The following is a 12,149-nucleotide window of genomic DNA, read 5'->3' on the forward strand; positions in this document are numbered from 1 at the left end:
GGTACGTCGCGCGCGACGCGTCGCGCGCGCGCGCGCGGACGCGCGCGCGCGNGCGCGCGCGCGNGCGCGNGCGGGCGNGAGCGNGNGCGGGGGGGGGGGGCGAGCGAGACGTCCATCAGCACGCCAGCGGAAAAGGCGGTGACTGCTTCGGTCTCGACCAAAGCATCGTAGGGCTCACCTTGGCATCCTTGATGCGTACAATCTGCTCTCGCAACGGACCTAGCTCGTTGACACTGGCCAGGTGCGTCAGCGAAAAGACGAGCACGAACCCCTGGCCGCTCTTGATGTAGAGCTCCTTGAGCGCCATGAACTGCTCTGTGCCGGCTGTATCGAGGATCTCGACGAGGCACTGTTGGCCGTCGATGCTGAGCATCTTGCGATACGTGTCCTCGATGGTCGGGTCGTACGTGCTGACGAAGACGTTGCGCACGAACTGCACCGTCAGGGCAGACTTGCCCACGCCGCCCCCTAATCACGTCAAAAGAGAAGGGGTGGGCCATGGAATCAGCTGGGGGAAGGTCTCGGTCGCGACGACGGGTGACCAGATCCGTGAGCGACGCCTTCTACTCACCACCCATGATGACGACTCTCGCCTCTTTCATTTTGGCGGAGGAAGTCACTAGCTCCTGCTGGATCCCCCCTTCCTCGCTCGAGATGCGACCTCTTATGGACCGGTCCTACACCGAGGTCTCCTACGAGGATCGGCGAGGCAATGTGGGTGCGCCGCCGTCTAGATTGATCAGAGAGCTAAGATGCGATCGGATGGCCGGCTTCGCGGTTGGTGGATGCGCAGAATGAGCGCTTGGACAAGGAGTTCGATTCTGGATGCTGTCTTTGAATGCGATGGTATCGAGGCGGCGGCGGCCGGGATGGCGGTACAGACTGCGGCTTGTGAGAGGACGTTGAGGCTCAGCAATGTCGTCGTAGATGCTGAAGGAAGCCGTTCGCAAACCGAGGGAAGCCATGCAGTAGACCGGCTGCCTGGCGGGGTTGGACGGTGTGGGCCGGGAACTTCAAGAGACCGGACGGGAACAAGCGAGGTCCAAGTACTGCACGAGGTGGCTGGTTGCTACGCTTGCGACTCTCTGAGAGGGGTGCTGTTGGCAACGGGTGGTAGTGGTGAGGCTAAGGCGGTGCCGGATCCGTTGACACGGTTGTCGTGTCGTCGAGGCCAGTGACTAGGCAAGGCAGGTCGGACTTATGCGAGAGGAGCCGGTGCAGCGTTTCGCCGGCAAAGAGGCCGCGCGGGGCTGAAGAAGAAACGGAGCAGGCGGGGCCAGTGGCCGGCGGCGGACGTCGGTGATGGTGATGGTGATGGTGGTGGTGGCGGCAGCTGCAGCGGCGTTGCCCGTCGTAGGAAGAAGAAAAGCGGAAGAGCCTCTATCTGGCGTGGTGCTCGTGACCGAGACCGCGGGAGCGAAGCGAAGGTTAGGGATCGGGTGGGAAGAGGGCAGGAGGCAGGCTGGCTCATGTGGTGTGGTGCCAAAGAAAGGGCGCACCGGTGTCCAGTCCACGGTGGCCTGCTGCCGGTGTTCGAGCAGAGAGAAGCAAGGCGTGGGGGGGCGCCTGGCCCGACACCTGCCTTCTTGGCTTGCTTCCACCGTACCCTGCCTGGCCTGGCCTGCCTCTCTACGTATCTTAGCTTTTGTCTCGTGGTCTCGCTGCAGAGCTCAAATTGGAAAATCCGGCCTTGCTTGGACTTTTCAGGAGTCAGGCGCCTAATTCTGCTGTCAGGCACCACGGACAGGCGACAGGCAGGCAGGCCGGTCTGGCAGCTGGGAAAGAGTTAGAGAGTAGAAGCACCAGCATCAGGCCGGCAGGGTGTAGAGAAGCAGCAGCCAGCAGCGCAGAAGCAAGCAAGCAAGCAGGCACGAGGGACGAGGCCGACCGACACGGGACACGCACGCCACGCACGCATGCCTCAACAGGCAGGCAGGCAGGCAGGCCAGGCCTGAAGCTCGCTGGCAAGGCAGGCGTCGCCGGGCCGCGTGCGTGCGAGTCGACCGAGGCCCCGCCTGCTCTCTCGTCCGTCGTCCTTGGCTTCGCTCGGCATCCGGTGCCAGGCGGGCAGACAGGGCAGCTCCCAGGCCAGCAGGCCCGTCGCCGCACAGCTGCCACGCATATCGGGCCCCGCGTCTCAGAGCACCTCGACTCCGACAGCCATTCCGCTGCGTTGGGGGTCTTCTGCATTCTGCATCCTGAGAGAACGTCCAGCGTGCGCACACACGCAACTGCCAGGCAGGCGCTTCGATCCCAGCAAGCACCCGCGGGCATCTGCTCGGGATTCGCGAGCCGGGCAGCTCGCTCCGGCGTCGAAAAAGGATTCCACAATGCAGGACGCATGGCCGAAATATGGTGGTGGTGGCGGCGCCAACAATGGCGGCGACGGCGGCGCCGGCAGCGATATCGAGAATGACTTTCTCGATCGAGCAGCAAACACGAAACCTTCGGGCCGAACCGGGCGGCCCTCGTGGCTCCTTCCGTTGGAGGCCGTCGTGCGGCCACGTCCCGGGTCATGCGGCGTCCACCTCGAGGCGAGGAAAGAGCGGCTTGACCTTGGGAGCATCTGCGGGCCGAACCTGGATGGACGCCCTCAGCCGACCCGGTCCGTCCACGGCGACGAGGTCCGCCCACCGTTGGCGTCGGTTCGCGTCGACCTGCAACACGTCGAGCAGCTCGTCCATCTTGTTCGGCATAAACGGCCGCAGCAGCGTACCGCAGATGCGCAGGCTCTCCGACACGAGCACCACCGCCTCCAGCACCACCTCCTCCGGCACGCTGGCCGACCAAGGCTCCATGCGCTGCAGCAGCTCATTAGTCTGCCCGATGGTGCCCTCGAGGATGGCCTCGAGCGCTTTTGAAAACTCGAATCGCGCCATCATGTCGTCGACCTTGGAAGGCAGCTCGGTCAGGGCCTGTTCGAGCGCCTGGACCATCGTCCGCGTCTCTTGGTCCAGCAGAGCAGAAACTTGGTCTTCTGGTAGCCGCTCAACCTCAGAGGATCCCGCCTTGGTGAAACGTGCGAGTCTTGCGTGGATCTTTGGCGCGCTGATGCGAGAGGCTAGGTTTCCCAGCTGACCCTGGAGGTATTTGCGGTGGAACTCGAGAAGCACCGCCGGCGAGTAGTCTAGGGGTGGTGGACCGGGCGAAGGATCAGATCTCGGTGGGTTGGAATCGACGACTCGAGCTGGTGGAATGCAGCGACGCGACCATCTGCACTTACCAGAATCGGTGGCAAAGTTTCCGCCGACGCGCATCAGGAAGAAGCGGATGGCGTCCAGGCCAAACAGCTTGATGGCATCGAACGGGTTGGCCACGTTGCCTCTCGACTTGGACATCTTGGACTTGTTCATCGTCCAGTGCGAGTGGGCCAGAATCGTCTTGGGCAGGGGGAGGCCGGCGCCGAGGAGGAAGGCGGGCCAGTAGATGGCGTGGAAGCGGATAATGTCCTTGCCCACGACGTGGACGTCGGCAGGCCAAGCGCGCGGGCACGATGGCCGTTCGTCGCTGGGCGGCTCTGACCACGGATAGCCCGTGACGGTGAGGTAGTTGGTCAACGCGTCGACCCAGACGTAGATGGAGTGTTCCGGATCACCTGGGACGGGGATGCCCCAGCTCAGGCGGGAGCTCGGTCGGGAAATGGACAGGTCGGTGAGGCCCGTTCTGATCTCGTTGAGGACTTCGCTGTGGCGCCGAGCGGGTTGGATCGCTGGTGGAAGAGGAAGAAGGCACTCGGCTGGTCAGCCCCGCCCGGTCCACGTCCACGGCGGTGCATCGTGGCTCTGAGCGATCCTCACCGTTTGGGTCTGTCTCGAGCCACCTGACGAGATCGTCCTGGAAGGCCGACAAGCGGAACTTGTAGTTCTCCTCTGAGCTCCACTCGACCCTTGCGCCGGTCTCGATGGACTCCATGTGTCGCTCTCCCGTCTTTTCGTCGACCACCTCGCGGACCTGCGTATCAGGGTAGAAGGCTTCGTCCGATACGGCGTACCAGCCCTCGTGCGACCCCTTGTAGATGAGGTCCTTGCTCTTCAGCAGTCTCCAGAGGTGGCTCACGGCGTCGACGTGTGAGGGCTCCGTGGTGCGGATGAAGCGGTGGTAGTCGACGTTGCCGGCGTCTGCCAGTTCCTTGAAGCGGCCGCTGACCCGGTCGCAGACCTGCTTGGGATCCTGACCGAGCGCCTCGGCCACTTTTTGGATCTTGAGGCCATGCTCGTCGGTGCCCGTGCTCAGTACGGATCGCCCGGGCGGAGCAGCGGCTATCCGCGACTCGATGCTTGATTCCGGGAGAGGCAGGCCCTGGTGGTCCAACTGGGAGTAACCAGCCCTGCGAAGGTTGTGCCAGCGCGCCAGGACGTCTGCCACGAGGCAGGAGTGGAGGTGGCCGATGTGCGGGTCCGCATTGACGTAGAAGATGGGCGTGGTCACGTAGTATGGTTTCAATGGGGCCTGGTCTTGAGAGCTTCTCGGCGGCGACGTGGTGGAGAAGCCACTGGCCAGGGGCGGGCCAGTGCGGTGGAGGTTTGATGGCCGATTGGACGAGGAAACTAGCCATGCAGGCAAATGGCATGCTGCCAAGCGAGCCGTCCTGGCGAGCTGTTGGTTGTGATGGTGCCGCTTCTGGCAGGTTTGAGCGGCGTGGGATGGCGGCGCGAGGCGGAAGGGCTGGCCGACGAGTCGAGGCTGGGCCAGCCGGTGGGTCGCGCTCCGAGCAGCCACGGAGCTGATCATGCTGGCGACAATGGTTGTGGCGGCTGCTGCTTCCAGAAGAGACTGCGCGATGTCGAGGCCGGGCAAGCACCTCGAGTGCGAGCAGGAAGGGGAGGAAGGGCGAGGGTAGTTGGAGAGGGATGCGAGAAGAGGCCGCCCAACAGAGGGCCAACCCTTCTGTGCGCGCAAAAAGGGCGCACCGAGCCGTCAGCTGCCACCTTGGTTGTGGAGGTTACGCACAGGGCTCAAATTAAAGAGGAGCAGAGGAGAGGGCAAAAAGCCCAAAAAAGCCTCCAGAAAATCAGAGCGGAAATCGGGCAACCACAAAGGCGACGGAGCGGCGCGGCTGAGGCTCTGTGCGCTAACGGCTGCTCAGTGAACCCCCCGACCGACCAACCAACCCGCGCGCCACCTCACTTCACGGTGCAAAAGGGACTCAGCATCGACCTACCTCCCGCCATCGACGTCGTGCAGACATCGGCAGCCGGAGGGCAAGCACCCTCGCTTTCTGTTTGTTGCATCCAAAGCCGGGTGAGACGTCTGGGCACGCCGCACTGCTCGACACCTGCAGCCCGCATCTCACCGATGGCCATCGACCCGACATCCGCCGCGCGCATCACCGTCGCCTGCCACTTCTTTCCCTCTTGCCTCTCTCATCGTGTCATATCGCTTTGCTGCCTGGACATACAACCTGCATAACGATGCTTGGCGGCGCTCTCCGCCGACTGCCCGTTCGAGACACCGGCTGACATGTCTCGCAGGCAGCTCGTTAGGAGCCCACCTGGTCCACCTCAACTTCCACCTGGCATCGCGCCCTCATCGCCACCACACGGATCCTCGCTCGCTCTCCGACAAGTGGCTCTCCGATGCCCTACGGACGCCGTCCTAGAACCTCGGCCAGCGTTCAGCGCTTGGCACATGAGTCAGCCACTCCAACTTCTATCTGAATGCGAAGGCCATCAGGGCATCGCCGTCGGCCTCTTGTCCGCACCACAGACGCCGGGACGCGCACCAAGATCCCCCATCGCGACCGTGCAGCAGCTCGTCATTCGCCCGACATGGCTCCGCGCAGAGCAGCATACCGGTGACATCGCACAAGGCAGACTCGCAAGGGCAGGGTTGGTCGACCCATCTACGATTCCTGCTCGCCTCGTCCAATTCGGTTCCTGATTGCCGCAGATCGAAGGACTGGCAGGGGAACACGCTTTGCCCGCCCCGGAAAGCAGCACTTCAGCGCGCACCTTTCCAGCCTCGGCCAGCCGACGAGGAGGGTATAAGACGCTCGCCGTCCTGGCCGCCCAACATGGCCTCCCTTCTCTTCTTCTTTCCCCCAAGTCCTCTTCCTTTGCTACCTCTGCTGCTCTGCTGTCTGTCCTCGTCTTGTTCCTTCCGTTCTCCTTTCACCTTTCACCTTCACCAACCCTTTCTGGCAAATCTCGAGTACCCTGGCGGTCACTCACGGTCTATCTACGTCTCGACTCCTCGCACTCTCATCAGTCACCCGCTTCAGCTGTCGCTCGTGAACGTTCTGGAAAGGCCACTCTGCTCTCCGTCCTCATTCTCTTGGTGTTTCAGGCAAACCCAACCTCACCGCGCAAGTCACTAGACATCCGTTCTACCTCGGCCCTCTAGCTCACTGCCCCTCGCCAAACCCACCTCGAGCCACCACGATGCAGATCCACCAGGCCCTCTCCCTCACCCTCGCCATCTCGGCCGTCGCCGTCAACGCGGCTCCCGCCTCTCGCCGCTCCGACGTCCGCGACCTCGCCAGCCGAGCCGTCGCCGGCACCGTCCCAGTCACCGACATCGCCGCTCGAGGCTTTGCCCCCTCCACCAGCAGCGCTCCGGTGGTTGCCCGGGGCATCGCCAAGATCTCCAACCTTCGGAGGAAGATCGACGATCACTATGCCCACCTCGACCACGCCAAGCGCGAGCAGGCCCTCGTCCACGACCTCCACAGGCGAGGCCTCCTCGACGAGCTGATCAAGGCGCTCAGCAACCTGATCATGACCCTGCTCGGCACCGCCAAGCCTTTCCTCAAGCGCCAGGTCCCCGACACCGCTGCAGTCGACCAGGCCATCCAGCAGATCACCTGCATCCTCGATTCGCTCTTTGGCAACGAGGACCCCACCTGCGCCAACCTGACCGGCGCCGCCTCACACAGCGCCAACTCGACTTCGAGCGCCGCGGCCAACTCGACCGAGAGCCTGCTGTCCAACTCGACGCTGGCCAACGCCACCTCGGCCGTCTCGACTGTCAAGGAGCCCACCGCCTTTGTCAAGACGATGCACAAGATTGGCTCCGAGATCCGTAACGGATCCAGCATCACCAAGATTGTCGACGATCTGAGGCACCCCGACGACGAGAAGGCCTCTTCGTCCAAGCACGCCTCCAAGGACAAGCGCGACCTCGCCAAGCGTCAGCAGGAGGGCGTGTTGGGCCTGCTCAATGCCCTCCGCGAGGTGCTCGACACGCTCCTCAACACGCTCCTCCCCGAGTCGCGCGACAACCACCCCAAGCCCCCCGGTCCTCCCGCCCGCCCTCCGTTCCCGCCTTCGTTCTGCCCTCCCCCCACTCCCAACGACGGCCAGTACCGCCCCGGCTGCCCCGGCTACGGGAGGCGCGATCTCCTCCTGCGCCGAAGCAGCATGCAGGCGCTCGGCGAACGCGATGCCGACATCCTCTCTGCCATCATGCCCATGGTGCAGATGCTGATGACGCAGCTGCCCGCCTTCATCGCCAGCTTCTCCGATTCGTCCTCGGCGGCCAACTCGACGTCGGGCGACGCGTCGTCCTCGGCCCCCGCCTCGTCGGACAGCGTGCTGAGCCGCATCATCGACGCCTACAACTCGGGCTCGGACACGTCGTCCGCCGATTCCAGCGCCGACACCTCTGGCGCTAGCGCTGCCTACGCCACGGGCAACGACGCCTCCGATGCCGCTCGCAAAGCGGCCAGGCTTAGCCAGGTCCAGGCCCGTTCCCTGTTCAAGGCCGATGGACTCGACCTCGGCATGGCCAAGGTCAAGCGCGCCAACACCACCGGCGATGGCAGCGACAACTGTACCGCGAGCGGCAACAGCGGGGGTCTCAACGTGAGCCTGCTCGATGACCTCCTCAACGGCCTGTTCAAAAGCTTCGGTCGCCGTGACCTCTCCGGCGTCAGCCAGGAGCACGTCAGGCGGATGTATATCTCCGAGCACGAGAAGAGGCAGGCCGCCACGCCCGCTGCCACCGACGACGATGGCAACGACGGCAGCGGCAACTGCAGCGCCAGCAACAACTCTGGTGGCCTCAACGTCAGCCTGCTCAACAACATCCTCAACGGCCTGCTGGGCGGCAGGTTCTCGCGCCGAGGCCTCGACGCCGAGGGCTCCGGCAATAGCGCCGCCAGCGGCAACGACGGCGGCCTCAACATTGCCGTGCTCAACAATCTGCTCAACGGCCTCCTGTCTCGCCGCGGAGGCGGATCCACTGATGCCGAAGGATCCTTCAACTCGGCCGCTAGTGGCAACGATGGCGGCCTGAACGTTGCTGCCGTCGACAACCTCCTCAACGGCGTCTTTTCCCGCCGAGGAGGCGGTGGCGGCAGCGCCGAGGGCTCGTTCAACTCGGCCGCCGACGGAAACGACGGCGGCCTCAACGTTGCCGCGCTTGACAACGTGCTCAACGGCGTCTTTTCGCGTCGCGCCGGTACGGGCTACACTCCCAACCTGCCCGGCTTCCAAAGCGCCGAGGGTTCTGGCAACAGCGCGGCCACGGGCAACGATGGCGGCCTCAACGTAGCAGTGGCCAACAACCTGCTCAACGGCGTCCTGTCCCGCCGCGACGGCGAGAGCCAGAGCGAGTACCTCGCCCGCCGTGCCGACTTCAAGCCGGTGTGGGAGGCGCTGCGCGACATTGGCAACCAGCAGTTCGGCTCCAAGACGGCTTCCGCGGCGTCGCACAAGCGCAGCACCGACGAGGGACCCGACTTTTCGCCCGTCTGGGATGCGTTCCGCGACCTGGTCGACTCGGGCTACGCCGCCGCCGCCGCCAAGGAGGGTTCGTCGGCGCAGCGCCGCGACATGCCCACGCTCGACTACAAGCCGCTCGTCCAGGCCTCGGCCCAGTACGCCTCCCAGGTCTTCCAGTCTTTCGCCAACCAGCACGGCAGCGGCGCCAAGCACGCCAAGCGCTCCACCGACTTTGCACCGCTCCTCAACGCCGCCAACAAGTTTGCCGGCGACGCCATGAAGGAGTTTGTCGCCGCGCACAAGCACCACTAGACTGATTCCCGAGACTGATGTTCCTCCTCCGAAGGATCCCCACATTCGTTGCAATGGACGTTCCTGGATCGATTCTAGATAGACCAACTCATAAAACCTCGACAGGTTTGCCGACCCTCCCTTTTCTCCGCTCCCTGCGATTCTGTTCTCGGTCCTGCAACGGGACCATCTACACAATCCTTTTTTTCCTTCTTTCCCTTCTTCTACTCTACTTCCCTGGCGGAACAAACCGGACAGCATCCACACACACAGCAATACAGATCTGCGTAGCAAAGTCAACCCCCATCCGCTGCCTTGTGGTGTGTCTTGTCTTCGTCTCGTGTGTTGCTCCGCGCGAAGTCGGCAACGACGTGGCGCAGCGACGTGTCCGGTAGCGTTTTTCCTTTCCTTGGCCCTGCTCGTGAAGGCAGGCCGCCCCGTCCCTGCGCGTGCGCGTCGTGAACGGATATCCGGGAGAAACGCTCGAGGCCAGCACGCGGAGAGAGGATGGAGGCAAAAGGTATATCGAGTTGAGACCAAGTGGGTAGAGATGGGCCAGATACGGGTACAAGTACAAAAAGCGATGACGAGGGTAACGAGGGGCGACGGGTATGCGTCGACCCACTTTTGGGAGAGAGAGGGATCCGAGTCCGACCGCGCGGCAAACAGAGAGAAGGGAATGATGCTACATGGGAGAAAGGAGCGGGTAAGATGATCGACGAGAGAACCCAAGGTGAATAAGTGTCCGTCAAGGCACGACGCGCGTTTGAGATGGTAGTGGAGGAGGGTGGTTGATGCGTGACGGGATAGCATCAGACCCTGGGGTGGGGTACAACCTGGCGATGGCGTCAGGCATTGATGCGCGCACCGAGGGAGCTGCGGTGGGCGGATCGCTTGTTGAGCGCCTGGAGCTCGTTGCGCAGGCGCTTGTTGGCGTTCTGCAGCTTCTGCATCTCCACGAGCCACGAGCCATTGTGGTAGCCGGTGAGCTCGGAGAAGACGGTCGATGCCGCGTCGCCCTGCGACATGAAGCGTGTGGTGCCGCCGCCGACCGTGGCGAAGCTGCCGGTCAGCCCGCCGGCGCCGTTGTCGTTGTCGAGGCACGAGTTGTCTACCTCGTTCGAGGACGGCGACGCCTTGCGCTTCGAGGGGACCTGGCTGACACTCGCGTCCGCGGCATCTCTTTGCTGCACGTGGACAAAGGCGACATTGTTGGAGCGTCCGTTCGAGGTCCACGGGTAGACGGTCAGCTTGACTGCAGACCGCTGCTCCTGAGCGCCTTCGATCCAGTCCTGGACCGAGATGGTGCGACCACAGCGCAGGGCTTCGAGCAGCTCGGTGGAGCTCGCCACCATCGGGAGATCACGGATGTGGCGGCCGACCAAATTGACGTCCTCGACGCCGAGGACCCTGCTGACTGGGCCAGTGCAGCCGAGGAAGATGCCGTTGTGGCTGAGCTTGAGCCAGGCCGAGGGGCGAGGGTCTAGCAGGTCGACGCGAACGTGCTCCCAGGGGAGCATGGGGATTGGATGCGGTCGTCCGGAGCACACGACCACCTTGCGATGCTTGGGCGGGTCGACCGACAGACTCCCGGTCGCCTCGATGAGGTTGTAGCCGCCACCCTTGACGTTCATCCGCATGATGAGGTTGACCTTTGGGCTGGCCTTGGGCGGGGCGCCCTCGCTGCCGCTGTCCTCTTCACCGGCCGGAACGGTGGTGGACTCCTTGAGCTCTCGTGAGAAGGGCCCGATGTCTGCCGGGTGGCAGAAATCAATCAGGGCCCGGCCGATAATCTCCTCTTGGAGGAAGCCGAGGATGCGCTCGACCGACGGAGAAATGTACAGGACGGTGCCCTTGAGCGACAGCACAAAGACGAGGTCGTGCGAGTTGGTCAGGACCACGTCTTCCCAGCTGTCTTGCACATCGAGGGTGGCGGGGATCGTGGGCTCGGGGTGTGGGTCGGCCACGGACGCGGCGACGGCGCTTGGCAGCGGACCCTGCTGCAGCTTGACCTTCTCGAACTCGGGCGAGGTGATGATGCCTTGCAAGCAGGAGCCGGGGGCACTCATCTGTCGCTTCCGCGCCGTCGTCGTGTCGGCTACCGAGCGTTGTGCCAAGAGGCTCATCCGCCTGCGCTGCTGGAGCGTCATGCCAGACACGGTATTTTGCCGCGGACGGGATGCGAGTGGGAGGACGGCGTGGCTGAGGCTGCTGGCCAGCGTCTTGGCGTTGCGGTGGCCGGAGCCGAGGAGGTGACCGGGATCGACAAGCTCGGACAAGTGCCGGGCGTGACCAGCGGCGACGCTGCTGTGGTACTGCGTCAAGGGGTCGCGCTTGTCGCCAAAGGACCGAGGGTCAAAGTTGGCGTCGAGCGGAGACATGGACGCCATGCTGGTCGGACTGAGATGTGGCGTCGCCGCGACATCCTTGGCAAAGTCGTCGAGGTCCATGATCTCTTCGATGGGGACCGCCTTGTTCCCGGCCGAGGCGTCTGGAGGGGACTGCTGACCCAGCAGGGCGCCCATGTCTCCCTTTAGGCTCTCGGCGTTTGTCGGTGTGGCCATGCCGGGGCCTGAACCGAAGATCTGAGAGGTGAGGTAACTGGCCATGCCGCTGTCGGGGTTGTTGGACCAGACGAAGGGCGCCTTGTTGGTACCCTGCTGGGTGCTGTCGAAGGCAGCATCGCCGTTGACGCCGTTGTGGTAGGGCAGCCCGTCGAGCTGGTCTGAAAATGGGGCCGAGGTGCACCAGGATGGGAGCGCGTTGGAGGGAGTAGGCTCATTGCTGTCCTGCAGCAGCGAGGAGATGGCCCTGTCGAGGTCGGGGTCAAAGGCGTTGAAGCCGTTCCAGGACGATTGCAAGGTGGTGGAGTCCATGGCGGTGGTAGGGAAGATGCGAGCGTACACAGCGGTGAGGTGGCGGTGCTTGGCCGTCGATGGGTTATCGCGGGTGGCGTAGCGTGACGTCGATGGAGAGCAGGGATCGATGCGGCGGCGGCGGTTAGGTGAATGGCAAGCAGGAAGTGTCCGAGAAACTGAGTGGAGCTGCGGGGAAGAGGGTGGTGGCTGGCTGGGCAGTCGACGTGGAAGGAGGCGGACTGAATGGAGTCCTTTGTTTGACGGAGAGACGAGGGGTTAAGAGCGGCCCTCTGGGAGACGCTGCCGTCGGTGGGGGGGATGGGGCAAGGGGGTCGGT

The 12,149-nt window shown here is 63.8% G+C and overlaps 4 protein-coding genes across 4 annotated transcripts in view; 1 reads left to right on the plus strand and 3 right to left on the minus strand.

The window, feature by feature from the left end:
• PFL1_00443 (uncharacterized protein) overlaps window positions 1-602 on the minus strand; it is a gene marked incomplete at both ends in the record, with an annotated part of 1,115 nt that extends 513 nt beyond the window's left edge. The window contains 2 exons of the mRNA XM_007877938.1: window positions 179-468; window positions 572-602. Of these exons, the coding sequence (XP_007876129.1) occupies window positions 179-468; window positions 572-602 (321 nt within the window). The remainder of the gene's footprint in view (window positions 1-178; window positions 469-571) is intronic.
• A 1,911-nt stretch (window positions 603-2,513) lies between these two features.
• Window positions 2,514-4,731, minus strand: PFL1_00444 (uncharacterized protein; the record flags this gene model as incomplete). The annotated part of the gene is made up of 3 exons (XM_007877939.1): window positions 2,514-3,127; window positions 3,224-3,709; window positions 3,798-4,731. The coding sequence occupies 3 exons, from the start codon at window positions 4,729-4,731 to the stop codon at window positions 2,514-2,516; spliced, it is 2,034 nt and encodes a 677-aa protein (XP_007876130.1).
• Window positions 4,732-6,380: 1,649 nt separating this feature from the next.
• Window positions 6,381-8,975, plus strand: PFL1_00445 (uncharacterized protein; the record flags this gene model as incomplete). The annotated part of the gene is made up of 1 exon (XM_007877940.1): window positions 6,381-8,975. One exon carries the CDS (start codon window positions 6,381-6,383, stop codon window positions 8,973-8,975), a length of 2,595 nt encoding a protein of 864 aa, XP_007876131.1.
• Window positions 8,976-9,802: 827 nt separating this feature from the next.
• Window positions 9,803-11,830, minus strand: PFL1_00446 (uncharacterized protein; the record flags this gene model as incomplete). Its single annotated transcript, XM_007877941.1, has 1 exon — window positions 9,803-11,830. The coding sequence occupies one exon, from the start codon at window positions 11,828-11,830 to the stop codon at window positions 9,803-9,805; it is 2,028 nt and encodes a 675-aa protein (XP_007876132.1).
• Between the last annotated feature and the right edge of the window lie 319 nt (window positions 11,831-12,149).

This window comes from Pseudozyma flocculosa (genome assembly GCF_000417875.1).
Source record: "Pseudozyma flocculosa PF-1 unplaced genomic scaffold scaffold00001, whole genome shotgun sequence".
Taxonomy (NCBI): domain Eukaryota; kingdom Fungi; phylum Basidiomycota; class Ustilaginomycetes; order Ustilaginales; family Ustilaginaceae; genus Pseudozyma; species Pseudozyma flocculosa.